We start from the raw sequence: 12500 nt of genomic DNA, 5'->3' as shown, positions 1-12500 counted from the left end.
ATTTGGTAGAGCGGCTACAGCAGCTAGGTTTTTGGCCAGGTAATAAGCTAGCTATTCGTTTGTAACAGTCTCACGCATTTGCTTTTATTCGAATAATATGTTCTTGTTTCAAGTTTGGTAGTATTTTGGCTACGTTCTGCTTGGAAAAAAAAATTAATAATGTGCAGAGTTTGTCCTTTGTTCTCAAAGTCTCCCGTTAAGTAATATCCCAAGCTATCAGGGCCAGTGATTTGATATCGAAGAATAACAGGATAATAGATACAACCTAAACACGATTGCATGTATTAAAAAGAACATAAAAGCTACTACGTTTCTACGTATAATAGAAGTAAAACCGCCCAATTCCTGTCTGTTTTACTGATTTATACTAAATAAATTTTAATAGTAATATATATATAACCAGTTCAGACCGTAACATTATTGTGGAAGCAATTGTCTTTGTTGAGGAGGTGAATGTGTTTTTCCATATCCCCTGGCTAAAAGGCAAAAGTGGCACGTAATTTCAAAACATCCTATATCAGTAAACCCGAAACAAACAGTAAACAAACCGGATTTCTAGCATATTCCAAACTCTCAATTTCTTTGAATCAATGTCGTCATGTTCGTTCGGAAAGTATTTTAGATGGCCGAATTACTGATCTGATTTTAATTTGTCTTAAAATTGTGGTTATAAATTTAAGATTTCAAAATGACACTTACAAGAAACAGATAACGGAACTTGTTGCAGAACATTTTTATGGAAACAAAATGTTACCGAACTAATAGTCTTTCAAACTGTCTTATAAGCTCTCTCCAAAACTCAAGTTGAAAACTCACGGGCAACTAAACACAATTTAATTAACAAAGGCCACAAATTGTCGATTCTAAAGGATACTTAGCTGCGTTCTGTTAGACCAGTTAAACCTGAATAAATCTTTTAGTTTATACTTCAAACGCATACAGATTTTGTATGACTCCTCGATAGAAATCTTCGAGATGGAAATAATTTGCAAGGTTTTAAAAAACTGGACCAACTTTTAAGCAGACAACGTAATTTGCATAATGTCCTTTCACATCACGCAAAGATCGATTATGAAGAATTCGCCAATCATTTAAGCCATTTCAAACGTTTCAGAAGTATATTTGAGTGTGGGCTGTCTTGTATCGTTGACGTAGAATTATTCAATCTAAAACTTAAAAAGAAAAACGCTTTTATTGAAAACATAGCGAGTTTGCTTCACAATCTCATTTGCATAATTCCTGTGTAATATTCGCACAAACACTGCGAGAAGTTGGAGTGATTGGTTTGTGAAACCGGACGTCAATCAAAAGTGACCACTTCAATGCAAAAACTCTTCAAGTGCATTCATATCGGTAAAAATCGAGACACGAAATCCATCAGTGTGAAAACAACCAACATTTTAGGTAGGTACCATCTCAGTGTTATTAAGGCATATTAAACTCGAAAGGTGCAGATCATTATGCATGAGACATTTCTTAACTGAAAGCAGACGTTGCTCGAAGTGCAAGGTATATTCTTTTCAGTAGAACGCGGATTTTCACAAATGCGTAGTTAGTAGTGAGGTGCAGCACTTGAGTTAAACGTCTGATAACATCAGGTGTTCTTTTCCTTGGAAAGTACTCGCTATCTCAGGTGTTTTGGGGTTGAAAAAAAAATGATGTTTGTGGTTAGACCTCTTATCATGCTATATTAAAAGCCCTCCTTCCCTTAATTTGTTGAAAGAAACGTCGAATTGTCGAAATTCGTCGGTTTGAAGTTGTTGAAAGCCTTAGATAAAAACAACTTTTTAAGTCTTTTTACAAAGAAACTTCGCGAGCGTAAGAGACGTGAACCACGAGTAATAGGTATATTACGAACCAATTTAATAACCAGCTCCCAGTTGGCTTGTTAGCTCAATTGGTTAGAGCGCTGCACCGGTATCGCAGTGGTCAGGGTTCCACCGGTATCGCAGTGGTCAGGGTTCGAGTCCCGGCAAGCCTGATTTTTTACAGGCTTAATTTTCGCAACTGCTAAAGTTGTGTTCATAACAGCGAGGATCTTCTCTTCATTTATGTTTAAAGTTTGGTAGTATTTTTGCTACGTTCTGTTTTGAAAAATACAGCAATAATGTGCAGAGCCGTTTGTCCTTTGTTCTCAAAGTCTTCCGATGAGTGATATCGCAAGCTATCAGGGCCAGTGACTTGAAATCGAAAGATAACAGGATAATAGATAGAACCTAAACACGATTGAATTGAAAAGAACATAAAAGTTACTAAGTTTCTTCGTAGAATAGAAGTAAAACCACCCAATTCATGTCTGTGTTACTGATTTAAACTAAATAAATTTTAATAGAAATATATATAACCAGTCTAGACCGTAACATTCTTGTGAAAGCAATTGTCGTTGTTGAGGAGGTTAATGTGTTTTCCCATATCCCCTCGCTTAAATTCAAAAGTTGCACGTAATTTCAATACATCCTGTATCAGTAAACCCGAAACGCCGTCAACAAACAGTAAACAAAACGGATTTCCAGCATATTCCAAACGCTCAATTGCTTTGAATCAATGTCGTCATTTTTGTTCGGAAAGTATTTGCGATGGCCGAATTGCTGATATTTTAATTTGTTTAATTATTGTGGTTATAAACTTAACATTTCAAGATAAAACTTACAAGAAACATATAACGCAGAACGATTTTATGGAAACAAAATGTTACCGATCTAATGATCTTCCAAACTTTCTTATAAGCTGTTTCCAAAACTAAAGTTGCAAACTCATAGGCAACCGAACACAACTGAATTTACAAAGGCCACAAATTGTCGATTCCAAAGGGTACTTAACTGCGTTCCGTTAGACCAGTTAAAAGTGAATAAATCTTTTAGTTTTTATACTTCAAACGCCTACACATTTTGCATAGCACGCGGCTTCCTTTTGTGAACTCCTCATTAGAAAACGTCGAGATCAAAATAATTTGAAAGGTTTCTAAAAAACCAAAACAACTTTTAAGAAGAAACGTAATTTACATAATTTCCTTTCAAATGACGTGAACTTTAAGATCGATCATGAGGAATTCTCCATTCATTTTTAAAAGCCATTTAAAACGTTTCACAAGTTTTTTGCGTGTGGGCTGTCTTGTATCGTAGACTTAGAATGGTTCAATCTCAGAACAATGCTAAAAACGCTTTTATTGAAAACGTGGCGAGTTTGCTTCACAATTTCATTTGCATAATGACTGCGAAAAGTTCGAGTGATTGGTTAGTAAAACCGGACGTCAATCAAAAGTGACCACTTCAATGCAAACACTCTTCAAGTGCATTCATATCAGTAAAAATCGAGACACGAGATCCATCAGTGTGAAAACAACCAACATTTCAGGTCAGTACCAACTCAGTATTATTAAGGCATATTAAACTCGCACGGCGCAGATCATTGTTTAACTTTTAATCTATCAATTCTTCAGTTGGCTATAAGGAATTTCTTAAAAGGATACGTTGCTCGGAACGCAAGGTATACTCTTTTCAGTAGAACGCGGTTTTTAACAAAAGCGTAGTTGGTAGTAAGGTACAGCACTTGTGTTAAACGTATGATAGCATCAGGTGTTCTTTTCCTTGGTAGGGTACTCATTATCTTAGTTGTTTTGGGGTTGAAAATAAAGTGTTTGCGGCTAGACTTAATTTGTTTTCATCCTATGTGGAATGTCCTCATTCCCTTAATTTGTTAAAAGAATCGTGGAATGTCGTCGGTTGGAATTATTGAAAGCCTTGGTGAAAGAGACCTTTTTACAAAGAAACTTCGAGAGCGTACGAGACGTGAATCATTTGATAGAGCGGCTACAGCAGCTAGGATTTTGGCCCAGCAATTAGCTAGCTTTTTCTTTGTAACAGTCTCACATATTTTGCTTTTATTGGAATATTATGTTCTTGTTACAAATTTTGTAGTATTTTGGTTACGTTTTGCTTCGGGAAAAATCCAGCAATAACGTGCAAAGTTTCTCCTTATCAGGGCCAGTGACTTGATATCGAAGGATAACAGGATAATAGATAGATCTAAAACGCGACTGAATTGAAAAGAACATAAAAGTTACTTCGTAAGTTTTTTCGTAGAATAGAAATAAAATCGCTCAATTCATGTCTGTTTTACTGATTTAAACTAAATAAGTATTAAAAGTAATATATATGCCAATTTCAGTCCTTGGAATTCTTGTGAAAGCAACTGTCGTTGTTGAGGAGGTGAATGTGCCTTCCCATTTCCCCTGGCTTAAAATTATTGAAATTACGTGCAACTTAAAAGTTGCACGTCATTTCAATATATCCTAAATCAGTGAACCCGAAACGCTGTCAGTCAACAAACAGTAAACAAACCGGATTTCCAGCATATTCCAAACGCTCAATTGCTTTGAATCAGTGTCGTCATTTTTGTTCGGAAAGTATCTTGCTATGGCCAAATTGCTTATATTTTAATTTGTGTTAAAATTGTGGTAACAAATTTAAGATAACAAAATTACACTTTTTAATTATTCATTATTTATTAATTATTGTAAATGATTTTTTTTCGATGTCCTCAGTTGAAGTTAAAACAATACTTTTTTTGGTTTGCGTGCGGAATTCAAATATAGACCAGTGTCTCAGGTCAAGTTAGCTAATGAAATTTTGGGCATATTGGCATTTTTTTCAAAGATTATATTGCAAAATAAATTATTATTTTTATTTCTGATCTGTGTTTTCTGATTTTGAGCGCCATGGCATAACTGCCGTTAAGACAACATTGTAAACTAACATTTATTCCACACTCGTTTTATTCCTGCTTTTTAACTCAGTTTGAAAATGGTGTCATGCATGGCAAAAAAAGCCCATGAAAAAATTCTTATGTTGCTCAATAGAACAACCCTCCTATTGTATTCAACGTTAAATTTAATAAAAAAGAAGCCTGTTTATGCCTTACAAGTTAAACAGACGGCGGCAAGTAACTGTATTCCATGAAATATTTACAGCAATGGCAGTAATTGCTATGTCTAACACGTATGTTTTTTTTACCCAGAACTTGTCTAAATTGACGATGAAGCTCTTTTTGGTGGTAGTCTTGATGTCATTTATCTTCCAAGTTAAAGGAGGTAACAAGATTAGCTTTATTTTACCCTTTAACCACATGTTTTTAATCTCTTGAGAGAGAGAGAGAGACAGCGAGAGACATAGTGAGAGAGAAACAGAGAGGGAGGCTGGGGAGGAGAGGAAGGAAGGGAGTGAGACCTGGTGCAGAGATATTACGTCACCATGTTGCAAATAATCCCGTTAGCTGGCAACGCGAGACAGCCATTTCTCTGACTACTGCAAACCATGATTTATTGTCTGTCCTCTGAACAAGTTTAAATGTCAATTTTGTAGGAGAAGACCCATGTAACTCGTACAAAGAGCTGACCGATGCTGACAGAGAAAGGCGATTCACTCAAGACACTGGGAAGAGCGACGCGGACGACCTACAGGCAGGGAGCTGGTACCGATTTACCGGTGAAGCAGGTTATAAGTTGTCAAACAGGTACACTTACTAAGCTGTGTAAATAGTGAGCCAAATTTATGAATTTAGAAATCCATTTTCCTTAAAACAGCCATGTGTCTTTGTTTATTCATTAGGGACTGTGCAAAGAGGGGAGGTAGTAAAACGGGTGGGAGGGGGGGGGGCAGTGTATAGTAATACACCGAGAGAGAGGGAGGGGGCAATGACTATAAATTATTCAATGGAAAGAAAAGGGTGATATATAATTTTCAGCGAAATCACGCGTTTATTTTTCTTGTTGGGTAAAATGTATTAAGGGAAATAAAACAGAGGGTATTGCAGGTAATTATGTCGGGTTTTATTTTTTTTTTCGTCCGTCTGTCCTGTTCATTTTCTGCCTTCTTGTCAAGCTGGTTTGTATGAAAGCTCCTAAACAGCTATCTCAGATGTTCCACCGAAGCAGTAACACTTTAACAAGTCTCTCAATTTATCGGTTATAATTAGCGAAGTATTTTCAAGTCAACTTTTTCTTAATTTGGTGAATATAATACAGCTCAGGGTCATAGTCGCCATCTATTGCCATTTCTTCTTGTGAGATTTAAAATACTACAGGCTCTTTTTTCACAGATTCTTTCTTTCTTTTTTGCATTTTCATCTTCTTTCTTTCTTCAAGGTGTCAATCTGTTTGGTTTTATCTCATGGAATATGTTGCTTTGTACTTTTTCATCAGCTGGCCCAATATGAATGTCTGTTGTTATAACACGGGTAGTGTCAGAGTTATACCGGTGCTGACAAGACAGCTCTATCTGTAATTTTCACGTCCTGTCACTGAAGAGACTATCATCATGTTTTGCCATTATCTCTAAATTAGTTTCAATTTTTGCCATGGGAGCCGGGGTTGAGAGAAGACGAGAGGGTCGTTTCAGTTATTAGCTTTAACAGGGGAGTGAGATGTTATTTCGGCCCTTGTACAGGGGGTGGGGGTTTAAGTTAACCCTCGGACGTACAAGCAAACTCATACCCCCACCATTGTACAAGGGGTTGGGGGAGGGGGGGTGGATGGAACCCCTACCCAAAGTTTTCGTCCTATTAAGGCGCAGCGATATATTTTTGCACTGAGTAGAAAGCCCGTAGCGAACTCTAAAAGATGACATATTTTTTGTTGGCTGTTACGTCATATGACGTCACGTGGCGTCATTATAGACGCCATCTTGGATCCACCATCTTGGATTTCACCCTTTTCGTAGAAAGTCAGAAAATAACGGAAATTAATGCAAAATCAAGCCAGTATGCTTATGGAATGCAAAAATAATCAAATCGTGCAATTCTCTTTCAAAAAACTGGCAAAAAATAAAGAAAAATGTTATAAATGACGATTTTTGGCAGGACCTGCTTGTAATTATGATGTTGTCATGGCAACGTAAAATATCATGGACACATGATTGACATATCAAATTTTCCACAAGGAATAAATGAGCAGCTACTGAAATTTTCAGCATTGTAGAGTAAATCCTCTTTTCAAAAATTTCGAAAAAACGTTAAGAGGGTTGGCATCCACCCCCCCCCCCCCTTGTACGTCCGAGGGTTAACTTTAAGCCGTATTGTACTCATTTTTTGCAATAATTTTATTGCAATTATTTATATTGAACTGATAATTATTGCACAATCCCTTACTCGAGCCTTTCTCGAGTTTTACACGTCAAAATTACAACCTTTATTTATTATTATTTATTATTATTATTACAACCTTATTATTACAACCTTATTATTACAACATTTACGTTTGTTAAACACGATCGCCTCAAAAAACGACCGCTTGGGGGCCTAACACCTTTTTTAATAACATTTGTGCTGTTTGGGGTTCCACAGGATAAAAAAAGAAGGTGTGTGGATCAGTGCCGGCGTGTGGTACCAGTTTCCCTGGTTTTATGATTGGTACTAATCCTAAGAAAATAGGAAAAATTGCTAAAAAGAAAGTATGCTTCACTGAAGGAAGTAACTGCTGTGCCAAGCGAGTGTCAATCAAGGTAATGAGATGTGAAGGTGATTTCCTTGTGTATCAGCTGCCCGCGGCGCCTTCTGGAAGTTATCGCTACTGTGGCCAGAAAAGTAAGCAAAACTATACTATAAACTGTAAAAATATATCTAAAAATTTTGTGACTCTTAAGGCCGATTTACACGGTACGTATCGTAGCCATGTCGCACAGTTGAACTCCATCTCAAGATGTCGCTACAACCTTGCAATTAATTAATTTTAAATCCAGGATTTAAAGTTAATAATTGCAAACAGCTGGTAAGTAGAGAATTAACTCCAAAGTAATTTATAAAGTGCTGGAAAAAGTCCCAGGAACTTCCTTCTAATTGTTAGCCCAGAAAGGAAATCGGGAGACCACACGAAGCAAAGAAATATTATTCGACCTCAGTGGGATAATACCGGTTCTTACTTCCAAAACGTAAAATTTGTTATCAATGCTTGTAGGTATGTGTGCTACAACCTAAAATTGCTTAAAATCGACCTAGCCCTTGAGATACATCTACTGAAAGAAGGTAGAATGAACCAAGATACTTTTCATTATCATTTCAATTTCTAAAAAAATCCAGAGATTATCCCTGTATTTATGGATTCCCAAACAAAAAAAGAAAAAATGTGATACCTACGCATGGATTTATGTATAGTTATTTTTCATTGGAAAGCTTTTTCTACTAATAGGAATATTTAGTTTTAAGAATCACCCTCACTAGTTTTCGTCACTAACCAAATCCTAGCTTTCTACCAACTACTAATTCAAACTATTCTATTTGTTTTTGTTAGAAAAACAAAAGGCCACCAAAGGTATGTCAAAATGGGTAGTGTGTTAATTTAGAGAAATATTGGTCTGAAACGTTTCTTCCTCGGATTGTTTTGTTTTCCAGATTTTCAATGGTCTCGAAACGCTTGTTCTGTGTCCCGTGTACAGTGTCATGTGTCCAGTGTCCACTATCCAGTGTTCTGTGTCCAGTGTTCTGTGTCCAGTGCGCTGTGTCCAGTTTCCACTACCCAGTGTCCTGTGTCATGTGTCCAGTGTCCACTGCCCAGTGTCCAGTGTTCTGTGTCCAGTGTCCACTGCCCAGTGTCCACTGCCCAGTGTCCAGTGTTCTGTGTCCCGTGTCCTGTGTAGGGCTTTTCACAAGTTGCATGCTCGGCAACTTTTTGGCAACTTTTCATGATTCGAGCAACTTTTTCCCCTTCGAGCAACTTTTTTCTTCTCGAGCAACTGGTTGCATTTTGAGCAATTTCCAGACCGAAGATCTCCGAAGTTTATCCGAACGTTTCCGAAGATTTACGAAGTTTGCCGAAGACTTTTGAGGAACATCTGAAGACATTTCAACTTTCGGCTCATTGTGCATTAAAACATTACAAAACTCGTCAGCAAACATGACGTCATTGATATCTTCACGATTTTTCTCAGTTAAAGAAATCCTTGTTATTTTACAAATTTCCCTGTTAATATGTTATTTAGATACTTCTTTTGCTGTTAAATTGCATAAAACTGCTTAGAAATCTTACTCTCAAAGGGAAATTAGCATATATTTAGAGAAATTCTCTTGATTAGAAGCAGCGTTTTGGATGTTTTGGAGCAACTTTCGAGCAACTTTTATTATCAGAAGCAACTTTTATGGATTTTTGGAGCAACTCTTGAGCAACTTTTTGAGAAATTACGGGCAACTTTTTGGGAAATCTCCAACAACTTGTGGAAAGCCCTAGTCCTGTGTCCAGTGTCCACTGCCCAGTGTCCAGTGTTCTGTGTCCAGTGTCCAGTGTCCTGTGTCCAGTGTCCACTGCCCAGTGTCCAGTGTTCTGTGTCCAGTGTCCACTGCCCAGTGTCCAGTGTTCTGTGTCCAGTGTCCACTGCCCAGTGTCCAGTGTTCTGTGTCCAGTGTCCAGTGGCCAGTGTTCTGTGTCCAGTGTGCTGTGTCCAGTGTCCACTGCCCCGTGTCCAGTGTTCTGTGTCCAGTGCGCTGTGTCCACTACCCAGTGTCCAGTGTTTTGTGTCCAGTGTCCTGTGTCCAGTGTCCACTGCCCAGTGTCCAGTGTCATGTGTCCAGTGTCCACTGCCCAGTGTCCAGTGTTCTGTGTCCAGTGCGCTGTGTCCAGTGTCCACTTCCCAGTGTCCAGTGCGCTGTGTCCGGTGTCCACTGCCCAGTGTCCAGTGTTCTGTGTCCAGTGTGTTGTGTCCAGTGTCCACTGCAACTACCCAGTGTCCAGTGTTCTGTGTCCAGTGCGCTGTGTTCAGTGCGCTGTGTCCAGTGTCTACTACCCAGTGTCCAGTGTTCTGTGTCCAGTGTTTTGTGTCCTGTGTGCTGTGTCCAGTGTTTTGTGTCCTGTGTGCTTTGTCCATTGCGCTGTGTCCAGTGTCCACTAGCCAGTGTCCAGTGTTCTGTTTCCTGTGTTTCTGTGTCGTGTGTTTCGTTCAGTATCCTGTCTCCTGTGTCCTGTGTCTCCTGCTTTCTATCCGGCAGTGTCCTACGTCTAGTGTGCAGCGCCTCGTAATCCTTGTCTTTTGTCCCGTGTCCCGTGTCACATTTTCCTTGCCCGTGTCCCGTATCCTGTGTCCTGTTTTTGGTGTTCAACGTTCTGTATTCTTGCACACGACTTAAATTTAATAACTGTTATGTTACAAACGTAACGTGACACACCAAGTATCCAAATTCTCTCCCCTGATAGCTGATCTTTTCCAGGGTGGGTAAGAAAAATAGGATAAGAGTCAATCCGAGTAAGTGCACTGTGCCTAGGTATAAAGACAACAAATACTGAAATTATCAGCGGGAAATGGGTTGCGGGTAAGGAACACTAACCTTTCTAGCAAGGCTACGCCTTTTTACATCTGTCTAGCCTAACCCTACCTCTTTTAATGTAATTTTCTGATCTACTGAAATTACCTTTTATTCCAGCCCCACCCACCACTGCTCCGGTTCCACCCACCACCACCCTTGTGAAAACTGGCGAAGACAAGGATCACCCTGGCAAGTCATGCAAAAATGTAAAAGAAGAAAATCCTCAGGGTGGTTCGGGATTGTACTGGATTAACCCAGCAGAAGGAAGCGCTTTCCAGGCTTATTGTGACCAAGAAACTGGCGGCGGGGGCTGGACACTAGTTTATAGTTACACCTTCACAAACTACCCGTAAGTTGCACTGAGAGTTAAGCTTTTTGTTTCATTTTCGGTGTGAACGGAACTTTAGTTGACTCGCGAGTAGGTGTCCAAATTCAAACAACCACAAGCCATTATAATATCATGCAAGATCGCAATACAGAAGTAAAAAAAGCTGCCCTGCAGTTGGTTTCAAAAATTTAACAAGGCAAGATCAAAAGCCAAGCTAACAAAAGAAATTCCATAGTTCAAATTCGCGTCTTATCAGGAACTTTAATTTGATTGAAGCTAAAAAATGTCTTTTAAAAGCGACGTTTCGCATAGTTTTACTCTTCTTCTTAGTCAGACTGTGTGTTTCATCCAAGATGGCGGACTGTAACCTTTTAAAGTTTAATCAAGACGCAAATATTAATTATTATTATTATTATTATTATTATTATTATTATTGTTATTATTATTATTATTATTATCAATATTATAAATATTATTATTATAGTATTTTAGAGATCGACCAAATAAAGATTATTTATTATTATCATTATCGTCATCATCATCATCATCATTATTATTATTGTCAATTTTTATAATAAGAGGTAAAACTTTGCGTAAATGACAAAACTAGGCGTACTAGTATCGTTTTGTTTTTGTTATTATTTTTAATTTTTATTCATTAGGTTTTTTAACAACGGAGCTAATGCGGTCACGCCTCGACCCTCGTGGCCAGCTAATGGAGATATTCCCGAGTCAAAGACGACACCTTTGAGTGAGACGCAGTGGGGAGCCATGGACTTCGACTTGTGGAAACAAATCGGGCATGAATTCATGGTCAAGTCCAACATTAACCACTGGATCACGTGTACTGATGGAACCGGAAGCTTGGTAGAGTACCGATCTGGCAGCCTAAACTGCCGAGTAGTCAAGAACATCGCCTCTATCTGCCTAAATGTCGCCCCTGATGAGATAAGGGTGATGACTAAAGAATCGTCTTTTAATTACGGCCCTTATCTGGGCAACTCAAAAAGTCCAACCTTTTGGAAGACCTACTACTACTGGGAAGGCATGACTCAGTCCGGAAACTGGCCGACACATGACCCCTGTGGGGGAAATGGTATGAGCCATGTCAAGAACGTGCCCAACCCCCATGGGAACATTTTTGTTCGTTAAGTCTTGGTGTAGCCCGTCGTTATTACTAGACGGTGTTTTACAACGATGAATATATTAAGGGTTCACTTTTAAGGTGTTTTCAGATGGGAAAAGTAGTGAAAGTTAGCTGTGAACAAAAGATGTATAAGCAAAATAAAATACAACTGGTGTGGAGATTAATTTGTTCATGTTTTCCTGAAGTCTGTTTGTACTTAATCTTTCAATTACAACTACACATTGGTATTACAGTTCTACCGACCCTTGGAATTTAACTTTTGGATTGAAAAACAAATTATTAGGATAAAACTTAACTGCATGACTGGCATGAAATAGTTGAAGATTCTTTATTCCTTAACGATTGAGTACACAGTAAAGTTGACAAGCTTGTAACCTATCAACAATCGTGATGTTACAAGTGAAAAAAAAGTGAAAGTGTCATATTTTAAAAGGAGAGTACTGCGCGCATTTAAGCCACCATATATAGCTGTAGATCCATTTGTTAGCTGGTATCCACTCATTTAAAGCAAACCTGTAAGTGAGAGAGCCATCGGAATGTACAGTGACCTAGAGAGAAATTTAGGCAACGCTTTTGAATTATGAAACACGAAACAGACAAACAAATAAACAAACATGCAGCTAATGAATATCACAAAATACGGCGTTACGTTTCTAATTATAACGTTCCATTCTATGTATCCTCTCCATTAAATCAGCGATGTGTATAAAACTTTCAGTCACTGCTATTCGAAAACTAGAA

General features: G+C 38.3%; 1 protein-coding gene across 1 annotated transcript; it reads left to right on the top strand.

The window, feature by feature from the left end:
- Positions 1-3416: 3416 nt before the first annotated feature.
- LOC144637259 (uncharacterized) lies at positions 3417-11923 on the top strand. The gene is made up of 7 exons (XM_078496385.1): positions 3417-4255; positions 4301-5089; positions 5361-5515; positions 7344-7578; positions 8282-8302; positions 10402-10633; positions 11275-11923. The coding sequence occupies exons 2-7, from the start codon at positions 4912-4914 to the stop codon at positions 11762-11764; spliced, it is 1311 nt and encodes a 436-aa protein (XP_078352511.1). The 5' UTR covers positions 3417-4255; positions 4301-4911; the 3' UTR covers positions 11765-11923.
- Positions 11924-12500: the final 577 nt, after the last annotated feature.

The sequence above is a fragment of the Oculina patagonica genome, chromosome 13 (genome assembly GCF_052425735.1).
Source record: "Oculina patagonica isolate OP01 chromosome 13, crgOcupat, whole genome shotgun sequence".
NCBI lineage: Eukaryota > Metazoa > Cnidaria > Anthozoa > Scleractinia > Oculinidae > Oculina > Oculina patagonica.
This window is presented reverse-complemented; position numbering and strand designations above follow the sequence as displayed.